Source organism: Marmota monax, unplaced genomic scaffold, assembly GCF_021218885.2.
Source record: "Marmota monax isolate L192 unplaced genomic scaffold, Marmota_monax_Labrador192_F-V1.1 WCK01_AAM20220418_F8-fsc00024, whole genome shotgun sequence".
Lineage (NCBI taxonomy): Eukaryota > Metazoa > Chordata > Mammalia > Rodentia > Sciuridae > Marmota > Marmota monax.
In genome coordinates, this window is record NW_026695224.1 from 26,786,183 (window position 1) to 26,802,964 (window position 16,782).

Consider the following 16,782-nt stretch of genomic DNA (forward strand, 5'->3'; position numbering starts at 1 on the left):
TGGGTATAAAGCCAACAATAATTCTAAACAGAAAATGAATGTAGGAACAGAATATATTTTTAAGAAAAATATAAGTCCCAACAGAGAAACTGGAATTATTCACTTTAACAGCTTTTGAAGAAAAGCACTGATTTTTCAACCCTCTATACAGAAGAAAGTGTCTTAACTGTAAGACTCCAGTAAAAATATCAAGCTTTGAGGTAAAAAAATATCTTGTCCCTTTTGGTTGGCTTTACCAATCTTGGATTCCTCATACAGTGGAGAAAAAAATTAAAGCTATCTAACAGGATGGAAAGTGGGATGAATGGTACCTGAGTGTAGATAGAAAAAAAATATCCACCTTTTTAAGTCTTTTTAAGTCTATATTTTTTCTAACCCTTTAGGGCCAAACTTAGACTTGCTTCTTTCATCATTTTCTTTTCTCTTTCTTTTCTTCCTGTTCTTCTTTCTATAAAACAACATTCATGTGGATATGTGCACCTCGTGACAATTTTGTAGATTGACGAGAATACAAGGAGACAAGTTCACCTGGCATCAGGCACAGAATTCAGTGCCATCAAATCTCTCGTACTGGGCAGGATCTCAGGTAAGTGAGAGAAGTAACCTTTCCCTGAATCATTATCCATGATCCTGGGTCAGAAGAATTGCCTTACAGCCACTCAAGCATGTGTGCCACACACACACACACACTTCATCATGTCCAAGACTTTGCCCTCATTTTAATTATGAATTGAGTGATGATCAAGATGCAGACATATGTAATGGTGCGGAGGAGCTCCCTGTGGGATGAACAAACATCCTCCTCTGAGAGGAAGGTCACCCTGGTCTCTGTCATGTGTTAGCCCAGCAGAAGAAAACACAATTTTATTCTCACACCTCAAAAATATCAAATGAAGGTAGAAATAACAAAGCCCATGTCAATCAGCTGCCAAGTGTACAAATCCTCATTTAATGATAAAATGAGGATAAGTTTTAAAAGAAATGTAAGGAGAAGGCAATTGCTCATCTTCCAATGAGCAAATATGCTTGAAGTGGTGCTTGGCTCTTGTTTGCCTTGTTGCAACCTTGTAGTTGCCAGCCACTCAAGCCTGAACTCAAGGTGAGTGAGTGACTTATAATTCTTACTTATTGCCATCATTACTTCTGATAACCTCTCTGCAGTAGAAACATACTATTGCCGTTTTAACATTAAAATATGTATGCATTTTTAATACTTCCAACAGGGACTGAATTAAAAATAGGGAAGTAAACCTTAAAGAAGATTTTATTTTTAGCTATAAATTATAGAGTATTGATATTTCACATAATTTGATAGTTGGGGAGGCATCTTTAAATGGGTTTACATTGCTAGTCTGTTATTTGACACTAACCTGGAACATTTTGTCCAAGATAATACATAAAATCTTTTATTTTTTGACCTTTTCAGTCATTTGTACCTTGATCAATCATTCCTTATGTTCCCTGTGCATAGTCTCAGAGTCTTGAGGATGTTTGATTAAACCCATGGGTGAATGATCAAAATATTGGCCCTTGAGAAGGTTAATAGCTAAGTTTATAAATATTTATAGGCTTTCAAATAGTAAGATGAGTACCCAGATTATGTGCTCTTTTTTTCCTCCAAACAGGGGAAATATCATGAATTATTTGCCTTTCCAGTGGACATAAAAGATATGTGTATAGAACTACTTAGTTATTTGGAAGCGTAACTGAAAAATTCCAAGTGTCTCGCAGTGTTAATTACATAAATTCTACTACTGAAGATTGACATTTATATCATTTGCTCTATGGATGCATGCATAGTCAATAACACATTTGGCATGAAATGGTAATATTTTGTAGCTTTAAAATTGATTCAAATCCTGGCCCCTGATGTCTAATTAGTGAATAAGACAATATACACTTTCAGTCTGAGCACATGCATATTAGTTTTAGACCAAGTTTCAAACATACAAAAGCAATGGCTAGGCCCTCAGTTAAAAACAGAAGGGAAAATATTTACTTATTTCATATCTGGCATTGGGAAGTATTTATATCTATTTCAGGCCACTGTAGAGGTAGGGACACTGGCCTCTATAAATTGACTATTTAAGTTTGAATATATATGTAAGATGTTTCTAGACATCATTTTCCCCTAATGATAGAGGGTTTTATTCCACTTACAACTATGGCATAGCATAGGAGGCCAAAGGAAATTTTAAGAAGAATGAAATCCTGTCATTTGCAGCAAAATGGATAGAACCGGAGTTCATTAGGTTAAGTGACAGATGCTGCATGTTCTCTCTTCCACGTGGAAGCTAAAAAGAGCAGCCTGAATGTAGAACATTGACTACCAGAGGTTGAGTGGCGATGGGGGAGTCTCAGGAAGAGGGAGGTGGCTGAGGCTTCCAGAGCACAGCTCATAGAGGAGTCGGTTCAAGTGTTGCACGGGGCGGGGGTGGGGGGACCATAGTTCATGATAACCCATTGTACATTTCATGAACTACAAGAGAAGAACTCAAAGTCTCCAAATGTGGAAAAAGGACAAAAAGGGTGAAAATACTAATTATCCTGGTCTCATCAATACATGTGCATTGACATATCACACCGGATGCCATAAATATATACAATGATTACATGTCAATAAAAATAAAGTTGTATTGGAACAAAAAAATCCGAGCAGACAAACAAGCAGCATCAACAAACCCCAAAAGCCTTAACGGTGAAGGGCATCTTTTTCCCTAAGGCTCTCTGCCCTGGGGGCGGGGGGGCTGGCTGGGAAGGAATGAGAGCCCTAGAGGGTCTCAGGTTTAGAGGGGGCCATCCTCTGCTTCAGACACTGCCTGAAAACTTCTTTGCATCAGGCCCACAGAAGGCTCTGCTCAGGACTCTCTTCTCCATTCAGCCTGTGGGCCTGTAACTCTTGTTACTCATAGAATTTAAAGCATGTGCAGCTGGTAGTGTATAGGAGTCCCCATCCCCCACACTCCACATTACCAGAATCCATGCCCTCAGTGAGGGGAAGGATGAGCTTATATTACATTCACAATATCAAGAAGGCACATTAATCAAGAAGGTTTTATGTGCAAAATATACCATGAACTGTGGCAGAAAGTAATGAAAAAACATCATCTAAATAAAACAGCTCCTGATCTCAAGAGCTCTTCAGTCTAGCAGGTTCTGAAATGAGGCATGTACCAAAATCTATAAGATAGTTAGTTCTAAGCATCATGGGTCATGTTGACAAATCATGTCTTTAATCTTCAAATTTAACGCCAGAGTTACTGATAAATTTTTGTGTGTGTGTGAGTAGAAATTTGTTAAATATATTATAAAATAATTATAAAACTGATCTGCATCCTGTGAGGAGGACTGTGTTAGCTAAATGGTAGAATGACATTTAATATGTTTCCCTTTTTGCCAGTGAATATGGAAGGTTGGTATGGAATCAAAGATGTTAACGTTTTTATTCAAGTTGCGTATTATTCAAATGCATATCACTCATGTTTGAAAATAAGATTCAAATCCAAATTGGGCAATGAAATTTATAGTCTGAATCAATTCATTCTCCCAAAAGTATAAGTGATAATTTATTTAATATGTGCCTAAGGTGTGAATCATGAGGAAGACTAATCATTTGTAATTCAAAGGAGACTAATAACTTACGGTCAAATTTTGCATGGTATATGAATTTATTATAAGTATTATAGGTTATAGTATTATATTTTGGTATAATATATTAATTTATGATAAAATAAATCAACAGGATGGTTAAAAGGTGAAGCTATTAAGTTTTCAAAGAACATTGCCCTGTTTGGAAGTTACCTATTAGGTTCTCTGAGAAACAACTGCCAAGACACGATGAAACATGGGACAATTTTATTAAGGGGACACTTAGGTAAGAGAAAATGGGGTGGTGGGATTGATTAAGGCTAGCTGAGCCATCTAGCTTTCTCTACATGTAAAGGAGACAGGGAGGGCTTGTGATATCAGAGGGCTAGCCCAATGTTGCAGTCTAAGAAAGATTTAGCAAAGTTTTGGGGAGTCCTTGAGTCAAAGTCAGAGGAGTCCCATGTTTCCCAGGAACAAGCCATTGGCATGCCTGCTGTGGTCAGCCACTGCTGGGAACAGCCCATGGAGCATATGGCCATGGCCCAAACTCCAGGCAAGTTCTAGAGTCTGGCAGCTGAGATCCTCCACTTGGAGGTCTGTGAGGCATGCTTCTGTGGCTTATCAAGTGTGGTTTTCACTTTGTTAAGCCCATTTGGCTCATAGATTCATCTGTTGATTCAACACATTATTTGTAATCACCTGCCATGTGTTCAGAGAATAAATAAGGCAAACATTGCCCCTGCCCTTATGGAGCTTGTGGTAGTGGGCATTCGTAATCATTGTATAGCATGTTCCTACATGTCTAATGGAGTATAACGGACCCCATATTGCTTCAGATAAAACAATCCAAAATCACCTTCCAAATTATAATATATTAATACACCTCTGTTTTTTTTTTTTTTTGAGGGGGTGTACTGGGGATTGACCTCAGGGGCACTCAACCACTGAGCCACATCCCCAGCCTTATTTTGTATTTTATTTAAAGACAGGGTCTCGCTGAGCTTAGTGCCTTGCCATTGCTGAGGCTGGCTTTGAACTCAGGATCCTCTTGCCTCAAGCTCCTAAGCCGCTGGGATTACAGATGTGTGCTACCGTGCCTGGCTGATGTACCTCTATTTAAATTTTTTTTTTAGATATTTCTTTTAAGGGAACAGAATATAATTGACCTTTTTGGGGGTGGGGAGTTGTACTTTGATACATTTTCTGTTTCTTTTTTTTTAACTGGTTCTTTTTAGTTATACTTGACAGTAGAATCTACTTTCACATAATTATACAAGCATGGAATATATCTTGTTCTAATTCAGTCCCCAATAACTCTTCTTCCCCTTTCTTCACCACACCTCCTGCTCCCTTCTCTCTATTAATCTTTCTGCCATTTACCCATAGTTACTTTTTTAAATTAATTTCTTTTGGATATCCATGATGTTGAGATTTACTGGGGTGTATTTCAGATATCTATATAGGAAAATTATCTCAGATTCAATCTACTATCTTTCCTTTCCACATTCCCCTATTTCTTTCATTTCTTTTATCTACTCCACTGAACTTCTATTCTCCACTCCCCCCCGCCCCACACACACACCTGTTATTGTGGGTTAGCTTCCACATATCAGAGAAAATGTTGGACCTTTGGTTTTGGGTATTGGCTTTTTCCATTCAGCATGATAGTCTCCAGGTCCATCTATTTACCAGCAAATAACATAAAGTCATTCCTTTTAATGGCTGAATAATATTCCATCATGTACATATAGCACATTTTCTTTATCCATTCATCTGTCAAGGTCACCTAGGTTGGATGCATAGCTTGGCTGTTGTGAATTGAGCTGCTATAAACATTGATGTGTTTGCATCACTGTAGTATGCTGATTTAAAATCCTTTGGATTATATACTGAGGAGTGGGATAACTGGGTCAAATGGTGGTTCCATCCATAGTTTTTTGAGGAATATCCATACTGCTTTCTAGAGGGTTGCACTAGTTTGCAGTCCCCCTAACTATAGTTGCGTGTACTCTTTCTCCCACATCCTTGCCAACATTTGTTGGTACTTGTATTGTTGACTATTGCCATTCTGACTGGAGTGAGATGACATACATTTTCAACAAAAGACTTAAAGATATGTCCATTCACTGCTTTTAATAGATGGAAACCCCAAAATAAAAGAAAATACTTGTCTTCTCTTGAGTTTCCCTAGTACTCATTTCTTAAACTTAGGAAGAAGTGTGGGCATAATTTTGGGCATAACTTGTAAACATTATTGGCAGATTTCAAATGAGGTGGATGAATTTAATAAAACAATCTCTAATGGTGGTGTGATAATATGGTGTTTCATCAGCTTTTGCTACTGTGCCCAAGAACAATTTTAGAGGAGGAACAGTTTATGTGGGGCTCATTTTTCTGAGGTCTCAGTTGGTAGATGGCTGACTCTATTGCTTTGGGTCTGAGGTGACGCAAAATATCATGCAGAGAGAGACTGCTCCCTTCACTGGGGACAAAATATAAACCCAAAGGCATGCCCGCTCCTCCAGGGGACCTTACCTGCCTATAGTTACCACCCAGTTAATCCCAATCAGGGGATTAAGTCACTGACTAGGTTCAGGCTCTCATAACCCAATCACTTCACTTCTAAGCTTTCTTGCCTTGTCTCACACGTGAGCGTTTGAAGGACACCTAATGTCTAAACCATAATAGAAGGCAACTGTTTCTAACTCCCTATTGCACTTAAAATATAGAAGGACTCACCAGGTGCAGTGGCACATGCCTATGATCCCAGCAGCTCGGGAGCCTGAGGCAGGAAGATTGCAAGTTCAAAGCTAGCCTCAGGGACTGGGGTTATGGCTCAGTGGTAGATCACTTGCCTAATATGTTTGCAGTACTGGGTTTGATTCTCAGCACCACATAAAAAAATAAATAAAAAAGTTAAAAAAAAAAAAAGAAGAAGAAAGCCAGCCCCGGCAACTTAGTGAGGGCGTAAGCAACTCAGTGAGACCTTGTCCCTAAATGAAATACAAAAAAATGGCTGGGGATGTGAATCAGTGGTTGAGTGCCCCTGCATTCAATCCCCAGTCCCCCCAATCCCCTGCAAAAATAGGGCTCAATGACTTTGGTCATAGTAGTGTATTGATGGTCCCAAGCTGTGGTTGGAAGATCAAGGGTTTACCTGAGCAGCTCACCTCAGGTGAGTCCATTATCAGGTGACTACATTTATTTTTCACATTCAGAGATCCCTGTAAAATTAAGCTCTGAGTTATGTGCCTGGATAATCTTAAACTTTAGAATAGTTGTATGATTTATTTAAATAAAAGATGGTCGATGGTTTCACTCTTTCCGAGTGATGGCTTTTACATATTCGATGTGAGGCTGAAGAGCCAAGAGGTAACACAGATTCCTGCAGTTGAGATTTGGGCCAGATGTCAACAGAGTGTACAGGTAGCAAGGAACGCCCGTCTACCAACGTCCTCTGAAAAGCTTTAAGAGCACCTTCCAGTGAACGGGAATCCTTTATATAAGACTTACTTTAATACCTAGAGCGGAAGAAAAAAGGTGACCTAGATAACGGAAGGAGGATGATTTTGTAAATATATTGTGAAATGACTCCCAGGATAATGGGCTAGTTATTTTAAAAGCAAATTTTAAAAGAGGAGAAAAACAAATTGATCTTAAAATCTTTTAAAAGTTTATCAGATCCATTGCTTTTTAACTTTTTAAAAAATAAAACGGTCATAGATTATCTCAAATGTATAGTGTGACTTCATCCTTGTGAAGACTTAGGTAGATTGCAAAGGGTCATTCATAGCATTAGACTGGCCATAGTTAGAAACTTTCAAGATACCTTTTTTTTTTCCTATCATGATAGTTGAATATAGATCAGAATGGACATTTCCCAAACCCAAAGAACATTCACGATGCCAAAAGAAACATATTACTTGATTTTAATTACAGAGCAAATGATAAGGTGAAAATCATGATTTTTGTCACAAGGCACATGTAATCTGGAGCACGTGGTCCTTCTGGGGTAAGGTGACAGTTGTAGCCTCTAATGATGGTATCCCCTTCCTTGTTCTCACTTGGCAGTCAAGCATACTAAAACATGAATTCTGCTTACATTTCAACAAATACCAATGATAAAAGCAAAAGTCATTAATCCCAAATAGTCTATTTTCAGGTGCCAAATCTTGAAACCTGCATGCAATGATAAAAGAAGAATTATTTCTAAAATAAAGAGGAGAAAAAGATAGGGCTAAGTAAAAAATAAAGCCACCATGAGGCACTTATGCTAATGTGGAAATGAATTTATTAAGGACTAGATGTGGATAGAAGAGAGGCTGGGGTTAAGAAGTGGATAACAAAGCTTTGTTTGAGATGGAGAGCTGGACTGTAGCAAGCAGGTACTTGATGATTCAGTGTGATAATAATCTCAGGATGAGTCAGAGTGAGAAGTCTGAAATTTGAGTTCTGCCTGATGTCGTCTGTTCAGTGTAATGGAGTCATAGAGATGATTTTCGTGTTGTCATAGCACAATTTGATATTGTTACCAAAAAAATTACCTACTGCTTCATATCTGCTAGTCATGTTTATTAACAGTGATTGGAGTAAAAAAACATGTTGTTCTAGTTCAAACTCATGGATAGATCTAAGTCCTGATAGACGGAGAAGAGGCAATTCCTTGCAATCTCATCTTCCTTGTGCAAAGGCAATGAGCCAGATGTCATTTCTTTATTAAGTACATTCTTCATAATGTCATAAGTTCCAATGTCAAAGTGAGTGATTTGTCTGCGAGTTCCCTTAAGGTACATGTTTATAGGAAAATTGTATAAAAACATTTCTCTAAGATGGAGTTGACCAAAGGAAATAGGCAAGTATAAATTGTTTGGTTAATTCCTGAGGCTTTTATTGGGTCACAGGTCTACCACATGAAAAAAAAAATCCCAATTAAGATAATTACATAATCTTAAAGTTGCATAAAACCTCTAATGGGAAAATGTGCCCATGTTTGAAATAATATCATTTAACCCATTGTAAAAATGACTATTCAAAGGCTGAGCAAAGTTCAAAGTTGCTGTTTGTTACTTTTTATGTCCAATTTACAGTCGTGCACAAACACAGTAGCTTGTTGGTGTTTGACAGTGGCAATGGGGAAAACCAGGTCTCATCAAACCAATGGGGTGGATAGTCCTCCATAATTAATGGGCTGTGTTACACTTGCCTTTTGTATCTGAAATGATTGTAAAATTAAGTTCTGAGTTTTGTTCAGGGGTTGATTTTTATGTGAGAAGAGTTTACTAAAAGCCCGAGGACTGTTCTCGCTGGTTCTGAGCGGTAGCTGTGGTATACTCAGAAGCGATGACCCATTGGGATCATTTATCTCTTCAGAGCTTGCAGAGCCAGGAAATGCACTCCGATTTCTGCAGTGGCGATTTAGGCCAGATGTAAATAAAGTGTGTGGTCTGAGGGAAGAGAATGTCTCCTCCTTCTCCCCAGGAGAGCTTTAGGAACACTCTTCAATCTCAAGGATATTTTAAGAACAACCGGCTTCAAAGCCAAGGGGGTCTATAAAAAAGTTTAATTAGATTTCTTAAGGTCACTGTGATTGGGCACATATCTTGTCAAATGATACTTAAGATGAGACAGATTGTGCTGAGAGCAAAAGAGAAGTTCAGGTGAGAGTGAGATAGCTACCTGTAAATAACTTGTGTATTAATTAGGTTTTCAAGTTCATATAGCAGAGCAGTGCGTTTGGCAGGCGAATAAATATCTTTTTATGATGAACTTCTCCATTATCTACATAGCATTTGTTGCATGCTTTGCCATTTTTTCCCCCACTCTTTTCTTGTGGAGTCTTGGTGTAATTATATACAAGGAAATAGAGCACAGCTTGGTTCTAGCCTTGGCTCTTCCTTTGATTCATTGCACCATTTTCTGGAAAGTCTTCCTTATCTTTATCTTTATGGATTAAAGATATTGAAATTCTTTTTAAAGATGGTCCCTTTTCATTGGTTTGACATTTTCAATGACTTATATTTGTTTTCAGAGTTTTTATATTTAATTTTTTTGGGGTTATGGGAGTCCCTAGAAATTTTATAAAGCACTGCTTGTAATTGTTCTTACACTTACTGTCATATCTTTCCAGAAACAGTTCTTGCTCTGTGATAGAAAGGCACTCCATCAAACTCTAATTTCTTGGTACTCCATTTTTCATGTGGACCTTTTGCTAAAAATTTTCCTTTTTACACAAATGGAAATCATTTCCTTTGTTGGCCTAGACAATTGAGGCTTATTTTTTAATAGGCAGGACCATCCAAGAATCGAAGTCAGTTAAGAAGTTTATAACTAGAAATATCCAAAACACAGTGGTCTTATCAGGATTGCTGGAGAGAAACATTTATCTCTAATTCCTTCCTCTACCTTCTTTTTTCTAGCCCTATTCACAGTGTTGGCATTTCAGGAATCAGATAACAGGAAAGATGTATATTTTTGCTTATTGGCTTTGTTAGCATAATGATCAAAGCAGATAGATGATGCTCTATATTTCTTTTTTTAATTATTTTTATTTATTCTTAAGTTTTAGGTGGACACAATAGCTTTATTTTACATTTATGTGGTGCTGAGGATCGAACCCAGTGCCTCCTGCATGCTAGGCAAGCGGTCTACCACTGGGCCACAACCCCAGCCCCGATGCTCTATATTTCTAGGGTCAGCCTTGCTTTTGAGCAACTTAAGGATATAGCTATTTATTTTGTTGGATTCAGTTCTGGGAAGATAGTGGCTAAGTCCCTTGCAGTTTTCCTCCACTGTCAGTACTATTTCCACCCACTGATGGCCTCAACACCAGGAGTCATGGTCTCCAGCCCAACAGGAAGGATGAATCTAGAGAGTGCCGGTGAGACAGCTGTCCTGGGTCTCCCTACTTTCTGGGTTGGAGTGTCTGGGGACCAGCCTAGAGAAATCTCAGGGAGAGAATTTGACTTTTGTGGGTCCTGGGGAATGCTTGCTTTACAGAGATCCCTGGGTCCCTTGGTAAAATATCAGCATCAGAAAACAGGGATTTGCCAGTTTTCTCAGTTTCCCACAGAGCCTAGGATGAGCTGAGATTGGGTCAGGTCCTTTCCATTCCAGTATTGGGTGAGGAGAAAAGACTCCAAGGTGCTCTGAAGCCACTGTGTTGCAGTTCCAGGGCCACAGGCCGCTACATTGTTCTCTGTGTGTAATGGTTAATTTGAATTGTCAACCTGATTGGATTAAGAGAAGCCCATGATTAAGAGGCTTATAGGTGTGTCAATGAGGGTATATTTAGGAATGATTGGCAGGTGGGATAGCCAATTGAAATGGAGACCCTCCCTAAGCATGGGCAGCACCATCCAATAGCATGAGGGCTTGGATGGAATAAAAGTTGGAAGAGCAAGGAAGAAGCAGCAGATACTAGCTTAATTCTTCTTGAATGAGTTCTTGATTGCTGCTGGGATCATCTGAGGATATTGGACTCATGCTGTTTCACTCTTCCAAAGTGGACTCTTTCAGTGATTCTCCAGAAAACTTCAGTCTCAGACTAGGGTAGCACCTTGATCCCTCTTGTTCTGGGGCTGCAGCCTCTTGGATGGTGCAGCTACTGGCTCTTTCAGCTCTCCAGCCTGCAGACAGCCATTGTGGACCATCCAGCTTCTGGTCGCATAAGCCAACCTAATAAATCCCCTTTTTATAATTGTACTTCCTGTTGATTCTGTTCCTCTAGAGAAGCCTGACTAATACACTGTATTTCAGCCAAATAATGCAGGAAGTTACTGAACACCAGCAAGTAAATTTAGGACAAAACTTTGTACTTAAACAAATTGAACATCAACAAAAGAGGAGGAAAAAGCAAAGCAACCAGAAAGAATCCATATAAGAGTAGAGCTGTTCGAGGAGACCATGCCAGCATGAATGGAATGTAGTAAGAGCAAGTGAAGAAAATTGTAGCAAAGCAACAGAAAGAATCAGAGGAACTAAAAAAAATATGATTTCCCCCCCAAACTAAAACATTCAACTGGAAAGAATGATCTTTATGATCAATAAGTAAAAAGCATTTGACCCACACAGAAAGAAGCCCTAAATGATAGAAATCAGGATGGGAAATAAAGTACAAATGTACAAAGGAGACTTCATGTAAACAAATGTCACTCTAGAAAGATCAAAAGGGGAGAGAAAATAATTGTTGCTTGCACAGTCTATGAAATGTTCTAGGCTCAATAAAAACTGTGGGTACAGAGTGAAGGAGCTCACCATGTTCTCTACAGAACAGTGAGAACAAACTCTCACCTAGGAACCATCCAATAAACATGACAAAATCATGAGGAATCTTACAAATTTTGAAAAAGAAAGAATAGAGACAGAAGGTATGGTAGTAATATCCATAGAGGACCAGGTAAATAGGACTGTGAAAAGAGTCTTCCCTAAAATAAACACACTGAAAAATAACCTAATCCATCAAGATAATTTCCTCTTCCAGGTTCCCTCCATCACTTGGGCCAGTTTATTTTCTTCACAGTATTATCGCTCTTGGAAATTCTCATTGCGTTTCTGTTTCTATGCTTATTATCTGTCCTCTCTCCTAAAATGCAAGACACCTGAATTGCAGGGAATTTGTTTCCTGTCTTTAGCTCTGAAAATAGTAAACACTAGCTCACTGTCAAGTTTTAAATTTTAAGTTTCAAGTTTTAAAGGTTTAGGTTTTTGCATGATAATTTCTAAGTGGGGAAGGTGCATTTGGTTTGGAAATATGATGTTTCAAAATATGCCTCATGCCAGATTTTTTAAGGGATATGAATTTGACTCTTCCATTTTTTTCAGCTCAAAAGGTACGATTATTTTAAAAGCCTCTAGAAATGTTATTCAACATTTGAACCTTGTAGAAGAAATGGGAAAAATGCTATACTGATTATGTTACTATTATATTTCTTTTTTTAAAATTTTTCATTAAGTTAAAAAAAAATCTCCCCAAACAAGAATGCTGTCATTCTCTAGAATATATGTAAGTTTGAATGTGCAGTTGTTCTCTCACGTTGATGGGTGTTGGTTTCAGGACCCTGTGAACATCAGGATCCACAGATACTCAATTGCCTTTGTAGACAGTGGCACAGTGTTTGCATATGACCTATGTACGTTGCCCATGTACTTGAAATCATCTCTATGTTACTTATGGTACCTAACACAGTGTAAATGCTATGTAGACATTCATTATACTATATTGTTTGGGGAATAATGCACAATAATGGTCTGTGCTTGTTTAATACAGACACTGTTTTTTAAACAAATATTTTTGATCTGAGGCTGGTCAAATCTGTGGATGTGGAACCCACAGGAACAGAGGGTGGACTGTGTACCCAATCAAATGAGCAGCTTCTGTGGTAGTGGACTATTAAACAGCATAGATGGTGCATATCGAGGGCCAATCACATGCTTCAAAAGCTCCCAGTCGTGTGTGTATGTGTGTGTGTGGGGAGGGGGCAGAGTAACATTCCCTCAGGGTTATCCTTATTTAGGGAGACAGGAAAGCTGTAGTGGTTGCAGGCAGGGGTGTCAGACATGGCCCCCAGAACTAGAACACCTGGGCCTGAATACCTGTGTTCTGAGTCTGTTCATGCAACAGCAATACATATATCACTGCTTCTTCTGTCTTTGTTACAAGAGCTAGATACCTGAAGCCTTTCCACAACTGGTGTTGAGATTTCCCAGGTTAATGAACACACATTTTTCAGTATGCCTAATTAAGAAGGATAAGGCAAACTCTCTGGAAATGATTAAAGCCCCCACAGGAAAGAGATGCAATTGCTCTAATCTTATGTTTCCTTTTTACAGAGAATGACTCTCATAATACCAAACATTCCATCAGTATTTTTGTCATTAGGTATAAGATGTGAATAAAAATGGTTTTTCTTCAAAAACCTTGTTATAATAAGAAAAGAGAGGTTCAACCTGAGTTAAGTTTCCCAGGGTCATTTATAAACTATCATCAATCCCAGAGGCTTGGGAGGTTGAGGCAGGAGGATTGTGAGTTTGAAACCGGTCTCAGCAAATTAGTGAGGCCCTAAGCAACTCAATAAGACCCCGTCTCTAAATAAAATATAAGAAAGGGCTGGGGATGTGGCTCAGTGGTTAAGTGCCCCTATGTTCAATCCCTAGTACCAGAAAACAACAACAAAACAAAACAAAACAAAAACCTAGCATCAAGCCAAAAAGAAACCCAAAACAAAATGAAGATAGACACTGTGGAAGATACAAGCTCAGAGAAGGAATTAATATTGCAACCATAAAGAGTATCATAAACCAAAAAATCTATGGTTTGGTTCCCAACAGTCCTGGAGTCCAGCACCTAGTGCCAGTGACTATAGATTAGTCAAATTGTTAACATTCTGGATCCAAGTGTCACATCTGTATGATCAGAATATAATACTCATGTGGCTACTATAAAATTGAAATAATAACATAATAGAAAATCCCTTAGAACAGTGCCCAGCACATAATTTGTACCTAATAAATACTTAATATCTATTGTATTATTTTTTTTAAAGAAAGACAAAATGCAAATTTTGTCTGTGTCCACATATGTGCAGGGTAAGGGAGAGTAACCCTGCTGTTTTGTGATCCTTTTGGATGGAAGAATGCATGGTAGTCTGATAATATTAGAATTTTTTAAAGTCTGCAATAAATTCCCTTTGTTTAGATTTTATGCTTGCAAAACAACTGGTACGTATATGACATATTCTTAGCTGTAAAATTATGAATTGATATTCTGGCATTTAAGCCAATTTCTGTTCTAGAGCAGTCCAATGCTTTCTTTAATGTGGGAGGAAGGCTTATCTGTGGAGGGCACAAATGTATTTCTAAGTAACAGACTTTCATTAAAACATAAAGCACAATGAGGTATGAATGTTTTCAGGGCTGCACCTAATTAAGGAGACATCCCAGTCACTTGGAGGATGGCCTCTACCACATAATAGTATCAGTCCCCTGGCATGTTTGGGTGGGATCAGCAAGTATCTAACTGGACCACATTGGCAGGCGGAGCAGCTGGTAAGGGTATTCCCAGGGCCAGTGTTCTTACTAGCTTCTGTTATTACCATGGGTTAAATCTCAAAAGCTGAAGAGAAGTCATTTCTAAATCCAGGACACCTCTCGGCACTGACTACAAGCCCTCTCATAAATACATTTTAATGATCTGTTTTTAAATTTGAAATATTATGACCTCTCATTAGTTCATAACCTGACCTCTTCTTCTTAGGGAGCCTTTAATCATTTCCAGAGAATTTGCTGGATCATTCTCAATTAGCCGGACTTACAAATGGTTTTTATTAACCTAGGAAGTCTCCACAGTAGTTGTAGAAAGACTTAACAGACCTAATGCTTTTATTAAAGATAGAGGACAAAGAAATTTTGGTAGCTGTATATTTAATGCTATTTCATTAAACCCCCGGAATATTCATTTTCTGTGTCATTGCCCATTTTCACTTTTCATTATTGTTAATATCCCGGTGTATCTTTGGCATTACAGAACACAGTGATGTGGACCAGGAGACGGCGCTGGCTGGTGCCCAGGGCTTCATGGGCTGTCTCTCTGCAGTGCAGCTCAGCCATGTGGCCCCTCTGAAGGCTGCTCTGCACCCCAGCCACCCGGCCCCTGTCACCATTACAGGGCATGTGACCGAGTCCAGCTGTGTGGCCCCTGCTGGCACTGACGCCACATCAAGGGAAAGGACCCATTCATTTGCAGGTGAATTAAGACTTTCCCCCTACCCCGTCACAAGCCCAGCTTGTCCATGGGTTTTGAAAACTTCTGATTTTATTGTTTTGCTATATTTTCAAGACAGGTTTCTAGAAAGGGCTTCTTTTGTTTAATGTTCAGTTCTCTGTCACATTTCTTTTGTATATTCTTATTTGTTGCAGTTGACATTGTTTAAATTAAAAATTCACATGGATGCCACAGTCCCTTCTAGCATTCTGACCTAGTTTAACACATTAACGTACATTTTCAAACTTTGTTTCTTTGACTTAGCAATATGACCCCTGTCCCTTTTGTGTGCTTTAACTGCAGATCATTCTGGAACAAAGGATGACAGAGAACCCCTCACTAATGCAATCAAAAGTGACTCTGCAGTAATTGGAGGTAATGGGACATGTGGATGAGCTCTTCCTTGGTTTTTTTTTTTAATATTTATTTTTTAGTTTTAGGTGGACACGATATCTTTATTCTACATTTATGTGGTGCTGAGGATTGAACCTAGTGCCTCGTGTATGCTAGGCAAGCACTCTACCACTGGGCCACAACCCCAGCCCCTTCCTTGGTTCTTACTGTCATTACTAATAATGGTAACTATGTAGACGCTCTCTATGAATAATCTACACCCATCACTTAGGATGTCAGGAAGGCAATGGGATGGGCACTGTTTGTGCTGGATTGTCTTTTAGAATCTTCCTAAAAACTTGGCTTCCTTGGAAACTTTCAGTATAAATAATTGACAATTTCACTGAAGCATCACACTCAAAGAGCAGTTGCAAAATGGTAATAATGAATGTTATTGAGCTTGAAAATGGCCAACTGCAAGCCCTCAGGGATTCTGAATATATCTGAGAGTATCTTTTTTCTTTGGGTTTTTAGATATATCTCTGTTTCCACCAAGGTTCATGTAGAAAGTAGGAAAACCAACATTAGAAGCACATATCTAGTGTTGCCTTCATGCTTGATAGAAGGGCTGTTTGCATGATGGAGATGCTCCTATTGATGAAGATTACACCCAGTTGTATTTTAATCACATACTAGCTTGATGGACTAGAAGTGATTAGTAATTTTAAATTAGAGAATTAACAGAAAAACTCTTAAAGTATATCTCCCTGGTAAAGTGACAGCATATTCTCTGAGATATAATTTATTCAGAACTAACCCCAAAAATAAACCTTTTTTCTTCTTGATTAATGCTCTTAAGAATATTATTAATCAGATTATTGAAATGTTAAGTAATTTAGCTTTTCTCCACAGTCTGAATGTGATATGGACATACAAAAGTAAATATGCTATTGCATAGCCACATGATGTGATTATTCTTATATTTTAGCAACTCACTGGGCTTTACTAATACTTAATCCACTTGGATCTATTTTTACACCCCTAGCTATCTAGACTTGAATTTTCTTATAGTAGTTAGGATTTTATTTAGAAGCAAAAATACT

At 38.4% G+C, this 16,782-nt stretch overlaps 1 protein-coding gene across 1 annotated transcript in view; it reads left to right on the top strand.

The window, feature by feature from the left end:
- Cntnap4 (contactin associated protein family member 4) overlaps positions 1 to 16,782 on the top strand; it is a 248,507-nt gene that overhangs the window by 226,241 nt on the left and 5,484 nt on the right. Inside the window, exons 21-23 of the mRNA XM_046434879.2 lie at positions 499 to 586; positions 15,110 to 15,328; positions 15,650 to 15,721. Coding sequence (XP_046290835.1) covers positions 499 to 586; positions 15,110 to 15,328; positions 15,650 to 15,721 — 379 coding nt within the window. The remainder of the gene's footprint in view (positions 1 to 498; positions 587 to 15,109; positions 15,329 to 15,649; positions 15,722 to 16,782) is intronic.